Here is a 22,121-nt window from a genome sequence, read left to right on the forward strand (position 1 = left end):
AGCTAGGAAAATTTCTTGGAACAAATAGAAGGATTTTTTTTAAGGAAATCGTAGTAGAACTTAAGGAATTCAAATCCAAGAAAACTGATTTAAAACTCTAACATGGCCGCTATTCTGTTTTTCTGCTCTACCAACATAGCTAACGTAAAGTCATACGAGACTCTTCGTTTTAATTACTTACTTATCTGTTTCCAGGCGTCAAAGCAACTGTCGACTTTTTTCATGAGCGCACGAAGACGAAGTTCTGGAAATTTGCAAACTAATAGAAATTTATCAATCGATTTAAGAATATCGCTGAAGTTATCTCTCCTCAGATTTGTTTCGATGTCCCTTACAATGCCATCCCATTTTTTTTGATCTTCCAATCTCGCTTTCTCTGTAAAAAGAAAAAGTTGCGAAAAGTAAAGTTCATACTTTTTCATTGAATCGGGGTGGAGGCCGGAATTTGCTCTCTCTCTCTCTCGTACTTCTGCAGTGACATAAATGCTAATAAATTTGGGAAGATAAGTTCCTAACTTGTCATCTTATCCCACGTAGAGTACTACTGCGGAATAGTTGCAGAACACATGAAACTGATGATATTACAGACTTACTCGAGGTTTCGTCAAGACGTTCCTCGATAATTGCTGCAGCCTTTTTGCCCTGTAAGAAAGTTAAAAGTGAGCACGTTTCGAGAAAACAATTGAAGTATCATATCAAAAACTAAGGCGAGTATATCATCAGGGGTCCCAAACAACGAGAAATCTATCGTTCCAACGATAAAAAGAAAAAAAAAAAAAAAAAAAGAAAAAAAAAAAAACTTGTTTAACATTCAAACAACAAACATATGAAATACATATATATGAACTGCGGTTATGAAACGTATATGAGCACGATCCTTCGCAGTAAAGCACTATTTAAGCAATAGTGAAAATCAGACCTGAAAAAAATTCAGGCCAGTACGGGATTCGAACCACTGACCTCTGCGATACTAGTGCAGCGCTCTACCAATTGAGCTAACAAGCCAACTGGGAGCAGGCCATCAAATTAATTCGACATAAACCCACTAGTATCGCAGAGGTCAGTGGTTCGAATCCCGTACAGGCCTGAATTTTTTTCAGGTCTGATTTTCACTATTGCTTAAATAGTGCTTTACTGCGAAGGATCGTGCACATATATTGTTGAACATTATTGACTTCTATAATTGTCTCCCTGACAAAACTAACCTGTTTTTTTTCCTTTTTTTTTCCTGTTTTCTTCTTTGATCCTGACTCTGGGTCAGGGATGCTTATTTGTTGATCACTGCCACCAACCAGTGAGTTGCCGTAGAATCTTCGAAAACGGGCAAACTTTTGTTTATCCTTATAATACCGTTTCCTTAGCAAAGGATCGTTTGGAGGATTATCTGAAACAGATGTATCGACAACATCATTTAAAAATGAGCTGTGATGTCGTAGAGCGAAGATAATTCTTTGCTGGTTACATTTCAACTTTAATAAGATTGGAGGTATTTTACCAGTAATAGATTTCTTTGTTCTGTCATAATCATCAGAAAGAAGCTTATGAGAACGCCAGTGGTATCGTTCATCAAATTCTTGACCAACATTAGATATTTCGTCGTCACTCATCTCTCTGTAGAGCATGAACAAACCCGTCATAAAACATTAGAAACAAAAAAAAAACAACAACTGCACAATACAATAGGGTAACAAGTTGTTTTCAGGGTTTAAGGTCTGTTAAGCTCACTTGAATTGACCAAGCTCGTCAATTCAATTAGTCTTACATCCCCTTCGGAATGCGATTCGAAATGCCCGACTTGCTCATTTTAAGTAGTGAACTCGTAGTTGATAACTAAAGGAACAAAATTTCTGAAGCTCGACACATTTTTAAGTGACCATGTTTTTGTCAGGATTTTCGAGCCTGACCGTACATAAATCAGCACTTCAATTAATTATAAGCTACTACATAACAAAAAGAAACATACAACCAATCAGTTGTCACAATGAGTAAAACAATAAAAAAAAACATTGTGCCCTGACAAAAACGCCCAGCATAAAATGTAGCATCACTGGTCGCTGATGTTTGCTGGCTTAGAAAAATTTGTTTCTCTTTTAACTTTGTTAAAGTAAAGGCGACGGTGCACACCAAGTTCAAGATCAATGGACACGAGTGGACAAGGATGAGTCACGAATACTTTACAAGTTCCCCCAAAGAGGAAAAAACAAGCATTAAGCCACTTGAAAGACACGGCTTTTGCTTTTTATCGACTTACGCTGCCAGGACGTTAATTTCTGCTCGAATATTCCCAGCATAATTATTCACAAGATCACTTTGCACTTCAGTAAGGCGCCTGAGCTTCATGGTGGAGTCTACATTAGAACGCACCACTGAAACTGCAGTAGAAAAACAAAATAAGCAGCTAATGTTTTTTAGTTCACGTCACCTACTTTAGCTATTCAAAAATATGTCCATTTCACTCTTAAAAGAATGAAATTATACCGCCTGCAGCTGTAAAAACGGAGCTTAAGCTTCTTTTTGTGTAAATAGAGCCAACATAGCATGTACATTTTAGGAAAAAGAGATATAAACAAGAAAAATGATTCTTGCTGGAAAACATTTCTCACCTTCTGCTGCATGAAAATCTGTCACATCCTCGGCAAAGGGAAAAAACTGAGCATTAAGGGAATGAGAACTGCATGACCTGTTTACAACATCTACAACTTTTTTCCATGCATCTTCTACTTCCTCAATGACATCCTCTGGAAGAATTAGTCCTAATACCAGAAGAGGATATTACGAAGATATAAATACAAGTGTAGTTAAATGTGGATTGTTACAAGCTATCGCACGTACACAGCTCAGTCAAAACTGTATCATATGGTTAACACAGCGGTGGCTTAGTGTACCCGTGGGCTCCCCCGAAAAAGGTGTAACTTGAAGAAGGAAAAATGAACACGAATAAATATATCCAAACAAAACAAAACAAAATAACAATCGACGTGGTCCTAACAGTTCTAAGGAGTTATTTGTAATCACCGGGGATTTCCCACAGACGCAAAAAATGTGCCGTCTGACTTAACCATTCTCATAGCCCACCTTCAATGCCTTTTAACCTTTGCTCCACCAGAGCGCAAAAGAGAGTATGGATCAGACGTCCATCCATCAAATCTGCCACGGACTTGAAAAAGTCATTGCCAGTTTCGTCTCTTTTTTCATGATCTCCCTGCACAACTTGCATAGTCTTTAAAATCTCCCATAGACACATGTGGATCTGTCATTAGATAATACACGCATCATGCGTTTGTGATGAGTGCTGTGTAGTGTTCTTTTTGTTTGTTTTGAATTCTTATGCATCGCAAAAATGCCAAGAAATGAAACGTAGATCCTTTTAACATAAATCTTCTCTATGTAAAACTGTGTAATACGAGAACACTTTTCTAAAGAGAAAATGAAGGCATGATATTGAAAAGCAATTTCAATCACAAGTCATGCTGATCACTCCTTGTAGGAAGAGATATATTACTTCAGAAAATTCTTCATCTTAAGGATTTGCCTTATTCTTGGAGGCTATTTGTAAGTTGCGGGAGAGTCGATCGTAAGATCATTTGTCATATACCCTTACTAACCTCGCTAAAGGGATAGACGTTGCCATCCTTTGCTTTACAGAATTCATTCAGCAAGTTTTCGTCTATGAGGTGAGCTCTACACTTCAACGGCAGTTTGTTCAGTAGTACAGTGTGAAGCAAGAAAAGCTTCATTTTGTCCTCTGCAGTTTTCATCGCTTCCTGAAAGTGCAGTAGAAAGATAGACCCTCGTATCATTACGGTTCTTGTGTGACATATTTGAATGTGTCATAACTTTGGTGGTTCTCAATTTGAATTCAAGTGTAACTTTCGTACCTTGGTAATGCTAGGGTCCATAAGGGCTTTAGATAGGATCAGCACACACGCAACGACTGTGGAGACCTGCCGGCAGCCGCCTTTGGGTGGAGGCTGAAGAGCTTTGCGAACTTCTGCTTTTACATCAATCTGAGGTGTGTCCACGTATCATAGTTAGCAAATAAATAAATCCATACCAATTGTTTAATCACCAGCAATCAACAATGTCAGAGAACAACCGTAAATCTACGTAAATCAGATCAAGCGGCCCTTGTATATTGTATGAAATTCATTTTCCGAGTTTAAAGCCGATATAGAGGCAAGACCGATACAACGTAGATAAGCTTTAAGACGGAGCAATATTAGTTATTTTGGGTCGATTATATCGCTGTTGATCCAATGTACAAGAGTAGAACTATCGTCCTCGGTTGCTTGCTGAACGTTTCGCAGTTAAATCCGATATCTGTTTCCCCGATCATATTCAAATCTGCGTGCAGGCATGTATACGCAATGAAAAGTGGCTTTTAGAAATAAGTGCTTCTCAGAATTTCGTCAGATCTAAAGATCCCGACTTTCAATATGCGATTAAAGATTTAAAAACTAGAAAATTGATTTTGCGTTGTTGATGTTTTGGCATCGAATTAACTGTACATTCAGCAAAAAGACTTTCAAAAAGAAATATTTCTCTAACGTCATAGATGCCTTCTAGATAAAACCTTAATGGTGCGCTTGAACTCTCTCGGATATCAATAAATGAAATTCCCACCTGAGCATCTCGAGGAAACTTTTCCAACCACTCAGGAGTGTATTTATATGCCTGATCTTGCCAGGAATTCACCAGTAATTGCCATTTGTTCCATATTTCTTTTTCAAACTAAAAACCCAATCAACGAAATTAAACACGTTTATCAAACTCAAGTTTTATTACCTATACAGGGAATATTTCTGAGGGAAAGTACTACCTATTTAGGAGCAAATTAAAACATCCATTAATTACGTTTGACAGTGAATTCAAAATCTATTCTAATGCAAAAGAGGATCAGTCTGAACCTAAGCCCTTTAATAAGTTTTTAGCTTCCGGTGAGAATGATTTTTACCTTCGTAAACTCCTTTTTGTGAGTAGCTGAGGAATAGCTGTAAAATCCCATCACTTTGGTCGCACTTGTCTGAATGCCCGAAATAAACACACAATTCAATCCATGTGCGAGACAATGAAACAAGAGACACCGAAAAAAATATTCCAACGTTTCTTTTAACTCTCCAAGCTGGAAAGGAATTTTTTCAGCATCTGCCAACAGCAAAAACGCAGGGACCTCGTCATTAAGGTAATCTTTCCACTCCTTTCCCCAGAAATTCACCATTGATGTTTTCACGGTAAAATCTGTGTTGTGCTGGAGATGAAGAATGAGGGCTTCTCGTGCGAGCAGCATGGTCGAATTACTTCTCCAGATGATCTCCATTTCTTTAAGGAAGACGATGTGGAAAACGCCACCTTGAAAAAGACAACTACCGTTCGCAGGATGGAAATTTGAAAAGATCCTGGATGACGTCATCCCCTCGCACTGTTGCCCCAAGTTCCGTCTCCCTGAAGTATGGCTACATCACCCCAAAAGTTAGTAAAGGAACCATACTTCAAGGCGATGGAACTTTATTGAAGGTGACGGAACTTGGGGCGACCAAGCAAGTGGGCTACGTCCCCTACTTTCCTTTTCATCAGGTTTTTTAACTAGATACAAATGTTTTACCATAAATTGCTCCACTCGTAAAATGCATCAAAAACAACATACGGAACCCGAGAACATTTCTATATCCTGATTAGTGAAAACATTTGTGACGTCACTGCGCGTTTTAATGCGCTTGTTTGTGTTTCCTTCTAAATCAAAGGTAAAGAAAAATCCTGTGCTGAGGAACAACGACATGCCAGGACACGGAAGAAAACTTATACGACTTAGAATTATGCAGGTACTTCCTTGGAAACGAAGAAGAAAAGGAGAATGAGGAAAACGAAACCCGTGGCTTGAACATGTATTTTTAATTTTTGAGAATTAAAAACGAAATTTCACTTATTTCACTCAGCGCTTATTCGTAAAACTATATCTTCATTTTTTCGAAATCAAAAACGGGTTTCGATTTGAGGTCATGAAACCCACATGTGTATTGTTATGGAATCTGCTATGTCGGAAGCGTCCAGCCATCTTTGCACTAACCTTTCTCTGTGAAGTTTTGTAAAAATCGCTCCGCTAAGTATATAAGATGCAAAAACTGTCCACCGCTACTCCAGTCCAAGCTTTTCTCACTAAGAACCTCTAACAGCAAGGAGTCGCCATCAATAAGGAAAATCTCAGCGTCTGCAAAGTCCGTCAGGATGTTAATAGACCTGTTAAGTAGAAAAGGAATACTGAGTATCTCTTGCCTAAGTACATATCGTTTCGTTCTCAAAATATCTAATGCCTGTTCCAAAAGTTAGGTGAGGGTTAGGTAGATTTGAAGTTTAAAGTCCAAATTAGATTTTTTACAATATCAGTCACGACAAATTTATGACTGATTCATCCCTGAATGCTTATGATTCTCCATCAAAAATTCGCCACTTTATCGATTTTCATATGCATCATGTAGTTCCACTTTCCATCCTTATCCTCTTCCACCATTGTTGCCCCACCTCTTTTTATATAGAAAATACTTATGGGGGATATTTTGCAAAATAACAAAACCAGACCACAACACCGGGAGCTACGTTCCGCACTATTTGCGAGGAGTACGTGGGTCCTTTAACGTCCCCGGCTAACCAGTACAGAGAAGATGCAGGAGACGGGGTCTACAGTTTATCGTCTTTATCCCAGAAGACTAGAATGTTTAACTATTCGCAATTTTTAAAGCAAAGGTAGCTTATTCTCTTTAGTTATCTTAAGACCCTGAGAGTTTGTCAGGTCTAGGGCTTGGGCCTTTAATAGCTCAGCAGTCCGGCGCCATACGACATGGGCAAGTGCGGTCTGATCTGTATACTTACTTCGTATGCACATCTTGACCATAGAATATCTTTGTAACCAAATCCATAGTATTGGAGAGGTTGGGTGGAGGTTCATGAGGTTTTTCGTCCTTGTCAGCATCATCCTCATGCGGTTCTTCGGGTCTTCCATCTGTGACAATCAAATAGAATGGTACAACTAATTGGCAAAAACTCTTAAAGAGAATAAAAAAGAAAAATAAAATAAAGAACATGGATACTTAAATCTTCCTTAGGGTCCAATTTCTTAAATTTGAAGTAGAGATTCCAAAGTGACAGCTTCTCTACTGATATCGTTCAAAAAAAAAGAAAGGTTTTGCAAGAGGAAAAAAATTCTGTTCCATCACTTTACTGGTGCGATTATCACTTCCTCGAAAACCAGGGCGACAATTAGGGATGCATGATATGATATATTTATTTGCTGTGTTCGTATGGAGTTTGGAACATTTATCTTTCCAAAAGATGATTTAATGCAAGTCAGATAATCTGTCGCAACTGAACTTTAACAGCGTGTTTAGGTTTAATATTTTTTGTCTTGTTGGTACGCATGACATGCCTATACTTATGAAGGTCACGTGATTTACGCGACCTCGTGGTTAAAAATTGTAAAATAAAGAGATGGTCGAGTTCCGGAAAACAGTCCTTATTTTTTGTGGTTGAAGCATTTTACACGACATAACCTTTATTTAGTTTCTTTGGCTCATTCACAAATTGTCCTTCCTCCTTCTCGTCAACTTGTTCATCTTCCTCATATTCAAGTTGGAATTTCGTTTCTTCTCCTTTTTCTTCACTGGCAGCTACAGTAATAATTACAATATCATATTTCATCTCATGGAACATTATCAAAAAACAGTTTGTGTGCAAGGAATGAAACCACGCAAACCGTATTATTTCATTGTTACCATTAGATTGTTATTATTTATTATATCTATAGGGGAACAGTCAACCACATGTAGGCAAAGTCTGTTCTCGAGCCATGTGATCCACCTGGCGACTAGGAGTATTACTTCTCCCCCCAACATGAGATGCTAGTTCGTTGAAAGGTTACCCCCCTTCCCCCCCCCTAAGCATTTTACCAGGCTTCCCCGACAATTCGCCGGTACTCATTTATACTCCTGGGTCGAGAGAGGCACTGTGAGAGTAAAGTGTTTTGCCCAAGAACACAACATCGAGCCCAGACCTCTATACCCGGAGTCCAGAGCACTGACCATTGGGTAACTGCGTCTCCCACAACCACATGTAGGGAAATCACATTTAACTGACCTTAAAACTGAGATTAACCAAGCTTTTACAAACAGGAGTAATCTATTACGATGCATTGTTAGGAGTACAAATGTTGTAAGCACTCTTAGGGTTTCAGTATATTGTGTCGTGAATTACACAGTGCTGGTATTTCATGGGATAAAAAGAAAGACCAACAAGAAAGCAAGAAAAAAAGATAAAAAGGGAAAGATAAACGTTTCAAAGTAATTTTAGTCGAACTTCCATTTTCTGGACCTCGATTATCCGGATTTCTCGGTTGTCCAGACTTTTTCTCAGGTGCCAATTAAGTCATGAATATTTATTAGTCATGATCAACATCCGTGGCCATATTCTTTTTGAAACTACAACGCTAAAAAGTGAAGTAAAGACGAGTTTACTTCGCTTTCACAATTCAAAAGCAGCGCTCGCACGCGTCGTAATTAAGGAAGAACATTCAAACGAGGTCTGATTGGCTTAGAGCTGCTTGGTTGTTAAGTGATATTTAACGCTTTCTTGGCCCGTTCGGCGTGGTGTGCAATACAAACAAGCTACACAGCGTCACGAATGTTATTCACGCTTATCATGTCCTTGAAGCGTAAGCGATCCAATTCTCCTATAAAAGATAAACAGTGTATAATTTTGCAAAAAGAGAAGGGAGAAAAAGGAACCAGTTCGTCGCTTTCTTGGTTTAATAATTTTTTGGTCTTCACTAATATTCATATTCTCGATTATCCGAACCCTCGATTATCCGGACTATTTCGTTTAGTTATATCAACAAAGTTGAAATGGTAAATTGGCCACCATAACGATTACAAAAGCTGACGTTTCGAGCGTTAGCCCTTCGTCGGAGCGAATAGAGGGATTGTGGGTTGTGTGTGCTTTTAAGGGCAGAAAAGGGAGCTACTGATAGTTTCTAAAGAAACTGTTTGGGGCTGCGTCGGTGGGGGTAACGAAATAATTTGGATATATCAACAAAGTTGAAATGGTAAATTGGCCACCATAACGATTACAAAAGCTGACGTTTCGAGCGTTAGCCCTTCGTTGGAGCGAATAGTGGAATTGTGGGTTGTGTGTGCTTTTAAGTAGCTCCCTTTTCTGCCCTTAAAAGCACACACAACCCACAATTCCTCTATTCGCTCCGACGAAGGGCTAACGCTCGAAACGTCAGCTTTTGTAATCGTTATGGTGGCCAATTTACCATTTCAACTTTGTTGATATATCCAAATTATTTCGTTACCCCCACCGACGCAGCCCCAAACAGTTTCTTTAGAAACTATCAGCCTTTATTTCGTTTAGTCCCAACGAGTCCAGCAGATAATCAAGGTTTGACTGCATTTGAAATATTATGTTACATCTACATGTTTAGTCTACCCGGCGGTAGCTCGACAGAAAGCCGAAAAATCATGTTTCAACCAAAAATAATTTTTTTTTAAAGAAATTGACCGCATCTCCATTCTACAGGCCTGTAAATAAGCTACCAAGCAAACTAAGTTAACAACCATTTGCATCCATTAAAACCACTTCAGAAAAAAAAAGATTCTTATTAATTTTCTTACAAAGGTTCCCAACATGGTCGTCCGCAATAGAGTCCTCACTGAAATAGCTGTCACTTTCGCCATTACTGAAGTCAACCACAAGAACATCGGAGTCCGGATCGGATGTTGAATAATCAGCTTCGCCTCCCTCGGCCATCCTGCATAGAAAGCAAATGCCAAGTTTATTCCGATGAATATTAGAACTACACCGAACATTTTTCGAGCTCAGCAAATGTCAGAAAGGTACTAGCCTTTCTTTCTATGAAAAGCAAACTTTGAAACCTGAGGGCGAGGGAGAATACTTGGGTAAATGTTTTCTGGGTATGTGCTTGCCCTTTGGGTTTTTCCGTTGCTGAGGACGTTTTCTATAAAGTGATTATTAAAACACCATCTCCCGTAGTGATTCATTTCTTGTAAGATACTCTAGTTCTGCTTGCATGAGCAGTAATATAACTCTTTTGAAAATGCAGACCCATTATAGCCAGTCCAGTTGCGAAACTGCAACCCCCATCCAGGGGTACATCTCTGTTAGCCTATTTGAACCTCCCCACCCAGTGGCTTACACAAAAGCCACACATCGACCTCAGGTCTTCAGTTGACGACCGTAGGGTCACATTAAAAAAATAGGTTTGCAATGCGTTAATGTGTGGCTTGAATTGAGCTGCTCTTTAGTGTCTCGTGTCTTATTGAGTTTCTATGAGAAGAGCTAATATCTTATTACGGTTAGATAGTTTTCAATATTGTTCCTGTTCATCGAAAAAACAAGATAACTAGGCTAAGCATACAATACTCCTGAAATGTTCATTTTCAAGACGAGGGTTAACGGCCAAACTTTGCAATGGTGGTCTCATTTTGACAACCAACACCTCAAGGATGCGCATGTAATCTGAGGATTTTAGGAACTAAAAAAGATGTCAGCATCATCTCGCATGGTGACCTGATAGATTCAGTCATGATTTTGTTTACGTAATGAAGTGGAATTGATTTCTGAAGTTTGTTGGGCGATTGTCTTTTCCAAGGCAGGTAATGTGAAATTAATTCTAGGGAAGTTTTTCATATGAATATTTTTGGCATTTTGCATACCAGTACACGAGGACAAAGCTTTCCACAAGGGCTGGGATATCCAGGAAATGATTTAATCTACACTAGGAGCCATTGGGAGCTTGATTTAGTTTGAATGTATGTTTCATTTTGGACACTACATGTAAAGTAACACAATGCTGAGCGTAGGTTTCTTTTGTCCATTGGGGCACAAAGTTCTGTTCTCAGTTGGTTGAGAGCAAATCATTTATTATAATTATTGTATTTGAGTTTTGTGGGTCTGTGTTTTCAATAAGAACACAGAATATTTTTAGTTGAGGTAGGTAGATATGGGGTTGTAAATAAAAGAATTTACGGAAAAAAGATAGCTGCCTAACAAGATGTGAACACAAGCAATATTTAGTAGTACTCTGAAGTAACATTACTTTAACATTGCTAATAATTTCTAACACAATAAGTTTTACAATTGACCTGGAGGTTTTATTTAACAAAAAGTTCAATAGAGATGGTGTTACCATAATAGATTTCAGGAACAATAATGAGAAACACAACAGATTTCAATGTACCGGCAAGCACATGATGGCATCATATGATTTAAAGCAGCAGAATCTTTCAAGATTTTTTGTTGTTGATATTGTTATTTCATGCCAGTGTTTCCCAAATTCAAGCTATGTGGATACATGAAATGAATAGGTGAACTTGACATCATCATATGAATGGTCAACCTGATATGCTTTCAAAATTTGTCCTTCAGCTAAAATCTTACTCAGGAATGCAATTTTGTTAAAGATTATCTATACACATAAAAATATCCAAGCTTTTGTTTATTTTGGTCAGCTACTATGTGTATCAATCAGCATAACCTACTTCATGTAAATCTGAATGGCTTCTAGTGTGATTTATTGTTGCTCAGCCTACCAGTAGTTTACATTTGTACTTGAATCGTTACTTTTGCACTAGTGATACATGAAAAAGGCTCCAAGCTGTTTTCAGCCAGTCGAGTGTACTTTCTCATGCATATCAGTATTGTGATGACCAAGACCAAACAAGTAACTCAAAAAGATGTTGAAGTCTACCAAATAAAGGCCTAATACACATGTATTGCTACCAAGCTTAAGTATTAATGCTTATCTGAACCATGAATATACATGACTGGCAAGCTTACAGGAAGTCATGAATTGTTAAGGTCTGAATAATTCTGTGCATTACTCAGAAAACATGAGACTAATCACATTTCAGTTGTAACATTAAACTGCTAGGCTCCTTTAAGCATTTTAGAATATACTGCTTTGTAGAAAATCGTTTGTGAAAACCAAAACATCGCATCATTGCACAGTTTGTGTTGTCTAACAACTTGTTTCAAAACTGGCAAGTAAAATACATTCAAATAGAACATCATACGCATTAAACTCCAAAAATGATCCTGAATTAAAACGTGCCAAGGCATCCTTTGTTTTCACGAAATTTTCATGAAAGCCAAGCCGTGACTGTTATTGTTCAATCCAGATTCCCATACTTACTTTTGTTGTTCTGAAATATGCCTCCACGAATTCTCAAGAATGCAACAACAATACAACTTATTTCACTTTATGGCACTTTCAGGAGGCTTTAGACACTTTCAAACACTTTCAGACACTCAGTGATGCAACCCGCACCAATAAATCAAACCGAAAGTTGTTGGCTTGCAAGAGTGCAATGACTCTTTTCAGAGAAGTACAACCCGTACCGAAGATTCAAGCAGTTAAATGTTGTCTTTTAAGAGTGAAAAAGCTCTTGCACAAGCTTCAGTTCTAACACAAGCCGGGTCTTGGTTTGTGTGAGGAGCACTAACTCGTGATAGGATAACCAGAAAAAAATTACTCGAGTCCACGCCCACAACCAAGATGGCTGAGTCAGACTAGAGCATCCTGCGACACTAAGCCACGTGACAGGCGCTTGACTCTCGTGGGCAAATAAATAAATCAGATCGTGCCATAATGTGGCTACACACTTCGTGTAAGCCACACAATGAATACGCTAAGTCTTAGCACGCAATCGATAACACAGATGAAACTGCCTTGTCTGTCATGATTTGCGTGAGGTTTTTTGAGTATCAAAAGGCAAAAAGTATCAGTGTTTTCTTGGACGGAAAAGGTCGAAATCTTTTTATTTACCCAACTGTTTGCCTCGAGGCAAAGTTAAAAATTCCTGGTAGACTCTAAAGAAAACCGCCGCTTTTATTGTACGTAGCAAGTTAAAACAATTATAATATTATAGTAACGAGTGTTTTCCAAACATACATTACCAACAGTTTTTTCGCTTCCTGTAGAGAGAAACGAGACAATGAGACCGACAGGTGGATGTCACGTGACTTTTTTAGAATCTGTTTATGTCGATATCGTTTCAGTTTCCCATCCAATTTGAAAATCATCTAAAACGAGCCAAGTATGATGAGCTTTTTTTCTTCTACGTCTTTGTTAGACAGTATTAGTCATTTTGTCTTGCGAAACTTTTGTTTGATGGAAGACAAGAAACGAGTCTTCGACCGTTCGTTTAACCAAGGAACAGATGTAAACACGATAAAACATGACTGGGTTTCATTTTGAAGTTGAAAGAAATATTATAGCAGTAATATATTTACACCACATTTTAAATCGGGCGAAGTAACTCTGCTTTATCACTTTCATTAACCTTTATTATCTTAATGAGAGAAAGGTTGCTTTACAAGGGTAGTTCCGACAAATTGTTTTTTTTTTTTATTAGGGCATGGCGGACGTTGCTGTCGCTATCGCTGTAGTCGGTTCATGAGAGACTTGAAACGAGACTTGAGCGAGAATTTGTTCATCGCCACAAGCTTAGGTCAATCGTAGCTTTCATTCAGGAACACCAAATACCAACAGAAAAAAAACCATACAATTACTCCAAAAATGCAAAGTTTACCTGAGAAGCAGTGTCGTCAAAGCCCGGAGACGTGGCAGCCGTTAAAGCCTTGTGACTTTCACAGAATGATCTTCTCTTTCTCACTCTGTCACCGTGCTACAAAACATCAAATTTTTAGTAGGAAGCTTTAAATACTAAACGTTCACTAGAAAGTAAGTTAGACGAACGACGTCCACAAATCCTAATGAAGACGATTAATCTTATAATTAATGTATGATATTGTAAGAATTCACGGATTTCTGCGAATTTAAGTGGACTTCCTGTTTACGATTATTGCGTATTTAGTATTTAGACTGAGCAACTAAAGTTCGGGGCAACAAATAAATTCTGTAGGAACGTGAATTATGCAAAGGAGACCCAAGCGTTCTGTGTGTGGTTTTGCGGTCTAAAGGTTGTTGTATCAACAGGAATACATAATATATTAAGTTTAATTTTAAGCGTAGGCGTGTGCTGTAAAAACATAAAAAATCTATGAGCGTCGACAACCGATTAATATTGTAAAGTGCATCAGTGGCATCTGATCTACTCTAGCCTTTTTTGAGGGAGGCATTTTCGCTTTGTCGATCGAACGACGAAACAACACTGGGCTTGGTAATTATTCCATTTCGAATGTTCCCGGAGCTGTCGTTGTGTGTAAAGGGTCGGAAATCCGAATATCCTTTCAGTGTAAACGGCTACGAATCCGAATACTCCAAAATTGATGAATCCGGAAACATTTACGAATCCGGAAAACTCTCTTCTAGTGTAAACCTTGTCTTAGAGATGTTGTTACCTTCCCTGGTTAAAATTCTTTCCGTTTCGCCACTAGAATTCGCAACTGAAAACAGTTGGTGGTCGTCGGCATACATAAATAGCCTGTTTTCATCAGTGGAGAAGTGTAAATCGTTTTGGAAAACGTTCCAAACGAGATGCCCGAAGGCTGATCCCTTGGGACAGCCTCTCGCCATCGCGTGTCAGTCACTTGCAGTTTCTTGATTGATCCTTACTCGATTTTTTCTATTTGTGAAATATGATCTAGTAAGGGCTAAAGAGTTATTGGAAAAACCATATACATTCAGTTTGTCGATCAGTAAGGGAGGGTGCAGCGAATCAAATGCCTTAGACATGTCAGTGGACAATACTCCCACAACATTCTTGTTGTCAACAGCAAAAAGATCATCGAGATCAAATGCACTTTTTCATTGAACGACCCCGCATTTCTAGCGATGTTAGTATTTCCAAATCGTTATGGATGGCGTCAACTTGTTCTACCCATGAACTCTATCAGTCTGCTCAATACGATCGTTTCTAACATTTACGATTTCTCCATGGACCATAACATGAGACTAAACCCTACTAAATGTAAAGGGCTGTTAATTAACTTTATGTCGTATCCTAATTTTACTCTCAGACCATTAGTTACTGGTAATAACACTATAGAACGCGTATCGACTTACAAGATTCTAGGAGTATTCGTCGATAGCGACCTTAGGTGGAATAATCATGTTAACTACATATATAAAAAAGCTTGCAAGAAGCTCTACTCTCTACGTATTCTACGTCGAGCCGACGTTGACCAAGGTAGCATGTTAAAGGTCTATACAAGCGCTGTTAGATCTGTTATAGAGTACGCCCTACCAGAATGGAAATCCATTCCAGGTTATCTGTCTGACAAAATTGAATCCATACAGAAAAGGGCGCTTGAGATAATTTTCCCATGTGTCGATAATTACTCAGAAGCCCTTGAGTTAGCACGGCTGGAGACCCTTGCGTATAGGAGAGATAAGATATGTAAAGAGTATATGCGCAAAATGAAGGACTTAAACCACCCTCTCCATCCTCTTCTACCAACACGCCTAGACGATACCTGTCCCTATAACCTCAGTCACAAATCAGACCAGTTGTATCTTTACAGAAACGTTACTACCTGTGGAACGAAGCGCACCTAAAACTATTTAACTTTTAAGTATTTTTAACAAATGTGATGTATGTTCCGTGTGGTGTATATAACTCGTACTTAATGTATACAGAAATGTACATAGTCGTTCTTATTAAGTTTTCATTGTATCATAACTCGTTAATTCAGTAAGTTACTACAAGAGAGTTTAATAAACTATTATTATTATTATTATTACATGTTCATGCACCAGAAAGTAAGGTGGTAAGAGCGACGACCAGAAAGCCTAATCAAGACGATTAATCTTATAATTAATGTATGGTATTGTAAGAATTCATCGATTTGTACGAAATTCAGTCGACCTCCTGTTTGCGAGTATTGCGTCACGTTCTCCAGGCATGGTTACACAAGACTTCTGGCATTTCCAAGAAAAGAACAATGATATTCACAAGGAACGGATTTTTGAATCTTTAATTAAACAATTTGAGGCAATTACCGATTACGGAATTTTTTGATTTAGACTGAGCAACTAGAGTGTCGTCAGTTCGTCTTCGGGGCTGCAAAATGATTCTGTAGGAACGTGAGTTATGCAAATGCGGCCCAAGCGTTCTGTGCGTGTTTTTGGGGTCTTAAGGTTACTGTGGTAACCGGTCAACTGAAGTCGCCCGAAAGTCATAACGCCCTGAGTCATGTTCACCAGAACCAGAGTCATGTTGCCCGATATTTTCAGTCATGTCGCCCGAACTTTTAGAAAAGAAAAGTCGTAAAATGTTGACTCTTAAACTGTTTTGGTCCGCTAACCTACAAGAAACTCAAATATCGCTGTTCATTTCAGCGCTGTTCGTTGCTATGAACTAAACAGCTCATTCTACAGTACAGATTGTAGTAATTATAAGCGGAACACTGTCAGTAAACTTTTCGGTAATGAAAAGTAATATCTTAAGTAAATTGCAAGGAATAACCTCGCAAAAATGTTGACTCGTAAACTGTTTTCGTCCGCTAACCATGCAAATAAGAAGTTAAAGAAATTAAGACTCAAATATCGCTGTTCATCAGTATAGCGTTGTTCGTTGCTGTGAACTAAACTGATCATTCTACAGCACAGATTCAAGTAATTATAAACGGAACACTTTCAGCTATCAGAATTTTCACACATATCAGAAAATACATCAAGTTCCCATAGTTTATTTTATCGTATAAAAAACAACCTGAAACTTTTACAGCGGTTTTTTCCCCTTAGGATCAGACGCATACTGTAACTGATATTACCATTTTTTATTTTTATTTTTTCATTATCGTGTTTTATTTTAAGGATTACTATCTCCGTGATATCAAACGACAACGAAACGAACAACCTGAGTTTCACGAGTCAACTTTTACGAGTTTATTCCTTGCCATTTACTTAAGATGTCACTTTTGTTGAGGAGTGATAACCAACCCGCTTGGACGAATTAACGAGAGGTACCAAGACTCTGTACTTTTCTTCTTTTATTTTCTTCTGGAGAGCTACTACAGCAACGCTCTGTGCATCTAATAGTCATCATCAGGCTCTAGCGTGAGGAACCAACGCTCTAAGTAGGAAAATCGTGGACCTGTTTGGGTTAGCTGACCGTGAGACTTTCCGCAGTTTATTCGTTGTTTTGCAAAGGGGGAAATTGGGTGGCTTACTCCGAAGTATTTGGCGAGCACCAAAGAACCAATTAAAGATTATTCATTAATCTGTAGGTACAGATTAGTGAATAATCTGTAGGTTGTGCTGTTTCCCAGAATAAACTGTGAGCATTTAGCCAATGAGAAGACAGATGGTGACTACAATGTATAATAAAAAGATTAATCGTCTTTATTAGGCTTTCTGTTCGTCGTTCTTATAACCCTACTTTCTGGTGCATGAACGTGTAGCATTCAAAGCTTCCTACTAAAAACTTGATGTTTTGTAGCACGGTGACAGAGGGAGAAAAAGAAGTTATCATTATTTGAAAGTCACAAGGCTTTAAACAGCTGCTACGCCTCCGGGCTTCGACGAGGTTTGCGCCGAGTTCGCTACTTGTCTAGTTCACTACTTGTCTAGTTCGCTACGTTCAAGCTCGCTACATGTTCGCTACCAACATGCCGAGTTCGCTGACTCTGTTAATTTACTGTTTTAACCATAAGCCACTAACAATATCTGTATTTTATACTCCCAAATTCAGCGTTAACCCTGTTTCCGTAAAAATATAACACGTTTGAAAGCTAGTAATATTTACTTCGGCAATCAAGGAACGGTTTAATAAAAAAAACTTCATTCCATTTATTACTCTTCGATTGATGACCGATCGGTAGCTTCTAGACGTTCGTAATAAGAATGATCAGCGATAGGATTAAAGGAAGAAATCTGAGAATATATTGCAAATCAACACATGGATGCCGTTTGAAGGATTCAGTTTACTAAACTGATCATATGCAAATTGCCAACTAGTTTTCGGCCGAAAACCGTATTACTTTCGCGGTTGATAAAACACTACTTTTCTTTCAGGGAGCTGAATGAAAAGGCGAATACTTTCATAACGACGACGCATAGCTTTTACAGTGTTACGATCGATTAAATAGCGAACTCGGCATGTTGGTAGCGAACACAGGATGTAGCGAACTTGAACGTATCGAAATCGGCCGTTACCATTCTAAAAACTTCATGTAAGTTGAAAAGCCACACATCGATCTCACGTCTTCGTAATAATAATAATAATAATAATAATAATAATGATAATAATAATAATAATAATACAAGACTTTTATAGCGCCTATGCTAGAGTTCAGAGCGCTGTACAGCTATATGGATAAAAAATAAGATAAAGATGACTAAAACCAACTTACAAAAAGTATTAAGCAAAAACCTAATGACTAATTAAAGACTTGATCAAATAAATGAGTCCTCAGGTTTGATTTAAATGTCACAAGCGATGGTGCTTGCCGTATGGCGTCTGGATGCTGATTCCACAGATATGGAGCTATATAATTAAAGGATCTGCCTCCAGATAAACGAGGAACTTGTAACAGTTTCTTATCGGACGAACGCAAAGCTCTAGGTGGTTTACATTGTACTAAAAAATCAGATATGTGTTGAGGTGCTAAAGCTTTCAGGGCCTTATAAGTAAATGGTAATATTTTAAAGATTATACATTCCTTTACAGGTAGCCAGTGAAACTCTTTGAGGACTGGCGTAATTCGGTCATGTTTTCGAGTGCAGGAGACGAGACGCGCCGCAGCATTTTGTACCCGCTGAACCTTATCTAATAAGTATTGTGGCAATTCAGCCAACAATGAATTGCAATTGTCCAGCTTAGACGTTATAAAAGCATGAACTAACGTTTCAGTATCTTTCTGAGTAAGACATTTCTTGATTTTAGATAAATTGTGTATGTGAAAGAAAGCTACTTTACAGATGTTTTGAACTTGATGCTCACGATTCATAACATCGTTAAACATTACTCCTGCGTTTCTAGCTGACTAGTAGTGTCACATTAAAATGGATGCGCTAACTCTTCGCCCGCAGTCGATAACACACATAAACCTGCCTTGTCTTTTATGATTTGTGTGGGGTTTTTTGAAAATCGAAAGGCCATAAGTAACCGTGTTTTCTTGGACAGCAAAGGTCGAAATATTTTGATTTACCCAACTGTTTGCTTCTAGGCACAGTTAAAAATTCCCGACAGATTCTAAAGAAAACCGCCGCTTTTATTGTACGTGGCAAGCTATGATAATAATATGATAATAAAGAGCTTTTTCCAACCATACATTACCGACAGTTTTTTTGCTTCCTGTTGAAAGAAAGGAGAAAATAAGACCGACAGGTGGATTGCACGCGACTTTTTCAGAAGCTGTTTATGTTAATATCGTTTCATTTTTCCATCCAATTTAAAAATATCTAAAACGAGTCAAGTATGATGAGCTATTTTTCTGCAACGTCTTTGTTAAACAATATTAGTCATTTTTGTCTTGCGAAACGTTTGTTTGATGGAAGACAAGAAACGAGTCTTCGACCGTTCGTTTAGCCAAGGAACAGATGTGAACACGATTAAACATAACCGAAACAAAAGTTTCGAAACTAGTAGGTCATTTGCATAAGTTCAGTTTACTGCATCCATGCGTTGATTTGCAATATATTCTCAGATCTCTTCCTCTTAATCCTATCACTGATCATTCTTATTACGAACGTCTAGAAGCTACGGCAACAGGATTAACGCTGAATTTGGGAGTATAAAATACAGATATTGTTTTTAGCTTATGTTTAAAACAGTGAATTAACAGAGGCAGCGAACTCGGCATGTTGGAAGCGAATATGAAGCGAACTCGGCGCAAACCTTTCGAATCGTGCTCCTAAAGTGGTTTAAAGTTTTTGCAGATCTGACCGTTACAGGCAGTTTTCCCCATAACTTTGGTCCAAGGTGGCGCAGAGAATGTTGACCGTATGTTACTGTATTATATCGAGGCACGCTAAAATCAGTTTGTCTTAAAAAATAAGAAGTACTAGGAGTATTAAAAGTATTGCTAATATAAGTTGGACCTAATTTGTGTTTGACTTTATACATAAGGGTGCATGCATATACATACGTCTGTTCTTTAACGTTGGTAGCTTGGCTCTCTTGAGTAGTTCTGAATAGGTTGCGTGATGATCTTTGTACTTAGCTCTTAAGCCTCTCTCTAGGAGTCTTTCTATCTTGCGCAGAAATATGGAAAAACAGAAATATAGGGTGCGCCCACGTTGATAGCGCGCCCATATTAGTTCCCAGGTCGAACAGGAAAAGTTCATGTGCATACATGATCTCGATTTCGAATGAGACTGGTCAACATTCCTACTGACGACATGATTCGACCCATGCAAATCGGACAGACTCGCCCTTGTGAATCGTCAAAGCTTAGGTGTGAACTGTGTTCTTCTGCGAATAGATTTCCAACGCAAAGAACCGACCAAACTAAAAACGAGTGGAGTCGACCCGTCCGAAACGTGTAGATTGGAATCAATTGAATACCCCAATTGAACGCTCTATGTAATGTGATAAACTGAAAGATTTTTTTGCGAATCAACGTCGATTTCGTTAAGTTAGGAACCGAGTTAGGTCTTAGAGCTTGGTCTCATAGAGGTCTTTCAGCATGTCGGCGGTAAACAACACGCGTACGTCAGCCACCATCTCAGACAAAGAAAACAAGTTTCGAGTATGTTATCAAATGAATCTGCGGCACTGTTTCTTGCTTTCGTCTGTTTATTATAATAATGTAAGGCCAGAACCGAGAAATTGTTGTGAAGTAATTCGAAACCTTTCTTCTTTCTGATTTTGGGTAAAAATTACTGGCAACGCGATAAAAACTGCTCCCAATGTCGAAATGGAAAGAGAAATCATTTCTCACATACACATGCTTCCGGCAGATGTTGTGAACCGCTCCATGCTCGTTTCAGGATGTAGAGATTGGCGGGTATTTTCAGTCGGAGAAAAATTTACGGCGAAACATCACAATACGAATTCTTTAGCACATCATATTAGATTTCTTTTAAGAAAAATATAGGTTGAAAGTCAACTACGTAATTGAATATTTATAAGGACACCAGTGGAAAATGAATATAAACTGAAATCCATATCGCTTTGAAAAATTGGAATAAATTATCGTCTACACTGCTTTTGATTTGGTCTACACAAATTCACGGGTAAACTACATGCTGCTAGTTCACGTTCGTCGTGACTTGAGTTTTAAATATGAGATTGTCCAAATTGCATTTGCTTGTTCCATAGAAAATCACGAGTGTACCTGGTGCCCTATCGTGTTTTTCGTGGCAAACGCTTTGGGTGGCAACAGGCGAATATATTTATTTATTCATTTCTCTTTTCAAATCGCCCTTGCATTTTAGAGATTTCCCGTTTTAAGGATTCTCGCTTTTAAAGATTCCACATTTTAAAGATTTCTCATTCCCCATTCCCCAATCCCTATTCCCTATTCTTCCCGTTCTCTATTTTAAAGATAGCCCTCGCCTTGCCAAGTATACTGGCTATACATTTCAAAAGAGATATTTCGTGTAATTCGTTCGTTCGAAAGAAGTATCGTTAGTTTGGTCTGGTGTCTGCATCCAGTGTCATCTGTCTATTTAGAGTAATTTCCAATTATATCGAAAGCATTTGTTTCGCCTTTCTTCGCTCTGTCTCCAGTCCATTCATTATTTTGTTACTTTGAGCTCTCCTTGCCTCTTGGAGGTGTTTTCCTTTCTTTTAAATGGCCTTCGTTATAACTTTATTTTTGTTTCTACGACACTCGATCTTCAAAGAGGGTCGCAATGGGGTTAACTGTCAACCGTCAAATGGCCAAAATATTATCCGTCAACCGTCAAGAACGCAATATTTTTACCGCCAGTCGTCAAATAAGCAAGCCAATGTTAGCCGTCAAATGTATCAGATATCCTTGATTAAGAACCAAACGATTCTAGAGAATTAGATTCTAAAGAAAACCGCCGCTTTTATTGTACGTGGCAAGCTATGATAATAATATGATAATAAAGAGCTTTTTCCAACCATACATTACCGACAGTTTTTTTGCTTCTTGTTGACAGAAAGGAGAAAATAAGACCGACAGGTGGATTGCACGCGACTTTTTCAGAATCTGTTTATGTTAATATCGTTTCATTT

The 22,121-nt window shown here is 38.3% G+C and overlaps 1 protein-coding gene across 4 annotated transcripts in view; it reads right to left on the minus strand.

Annotated features, from left to right (window-relative positions):
- Nucleotides 1-20,191, minus strand: part of LOC111340478 (putative ATP-dependent RNA helicase DDX60) — a 33,620-nt gene extending 13,429 nt beyond the window's left edge. For 2 of the 4 annotated variants that reach the window (XM_088742732.1, XM_022947331.2), the window contains exons 1-17: nt 20,062-20,190; nt 13,599-13,694; nt 9,660-9,796; nt 7,542-7,658; nt 6,865-6,994; nt 6,065-6,234; nt 4,955-5,349; nt 4,624-4,731; nt 3,879-4,007; nt 3,606-3,764; nt 3,076-3,250; nt 2,604-2,753; nt 2,252-2,372; nt 1,496-1,611; nt 1,206-1,384; nt 594-642; nt 182-376 (exon numbers count right to left, since the gene is read on the minus strand). In XM_088742732.1, coding sequence (XP_088598858.1) covers nt 182-376; nt 594-642; nt 1,206-1,384; nt 1,496-1,611; nt 2,252-2,372; nt 2,604-2,753; nt 3,076-3,250; nt 3,606-3,764; nt 3,879-4,007; nt 4,624-4,731; nt 4,955-5,349; nt 6,065-6,234; nt 6,865-6,994; nt 7,542-7,658; nt 9,660-9,795 — 2,329 coding nt within the window. In that variant the 5' untranslated portion in view covers nt 9,796; nt 13,599-13,694; nt 20,062-20,190. Of the gene's footprint in view, nt 1-181; nt 377-593; nt 643-1,205; nt 1,385-1,495; nt 1,612-2,251; nt 2,373-2,603; nt 2,754-3,075; nt 3,251-3,605; nt 3,765-3,878; nt 4,008-4,623; nt 4,732-4,954; nt 5,350-6,064; nt 6,235-6,864; nt 6,995-7,541; nt 7,659-9,659; nt 9,797-13,598; nt 13,695-20,061 lie in introns of all 4 variants that reach the window. The other 2 variants (XM_088742733.1, XM_088742731.1) reach the window with 2 other exon arrangements.
- Nucleotides 20,192-22,121: the final 1,930 nt, after the last annotated feature.

Source organism: Stylophora pistillata, chromosome 13, assembly GCF_964205215.1.
Source record: "Stylophora pistillata chromosome 13, jaStyPist1.2, whole genome shotgun sequence".
NCBI lineage: Eukaryota > Metazoa > Cnidaria > Anthozoa > Scleractinia > Pocilloporidae > Stylophora > Stylophora pistillata.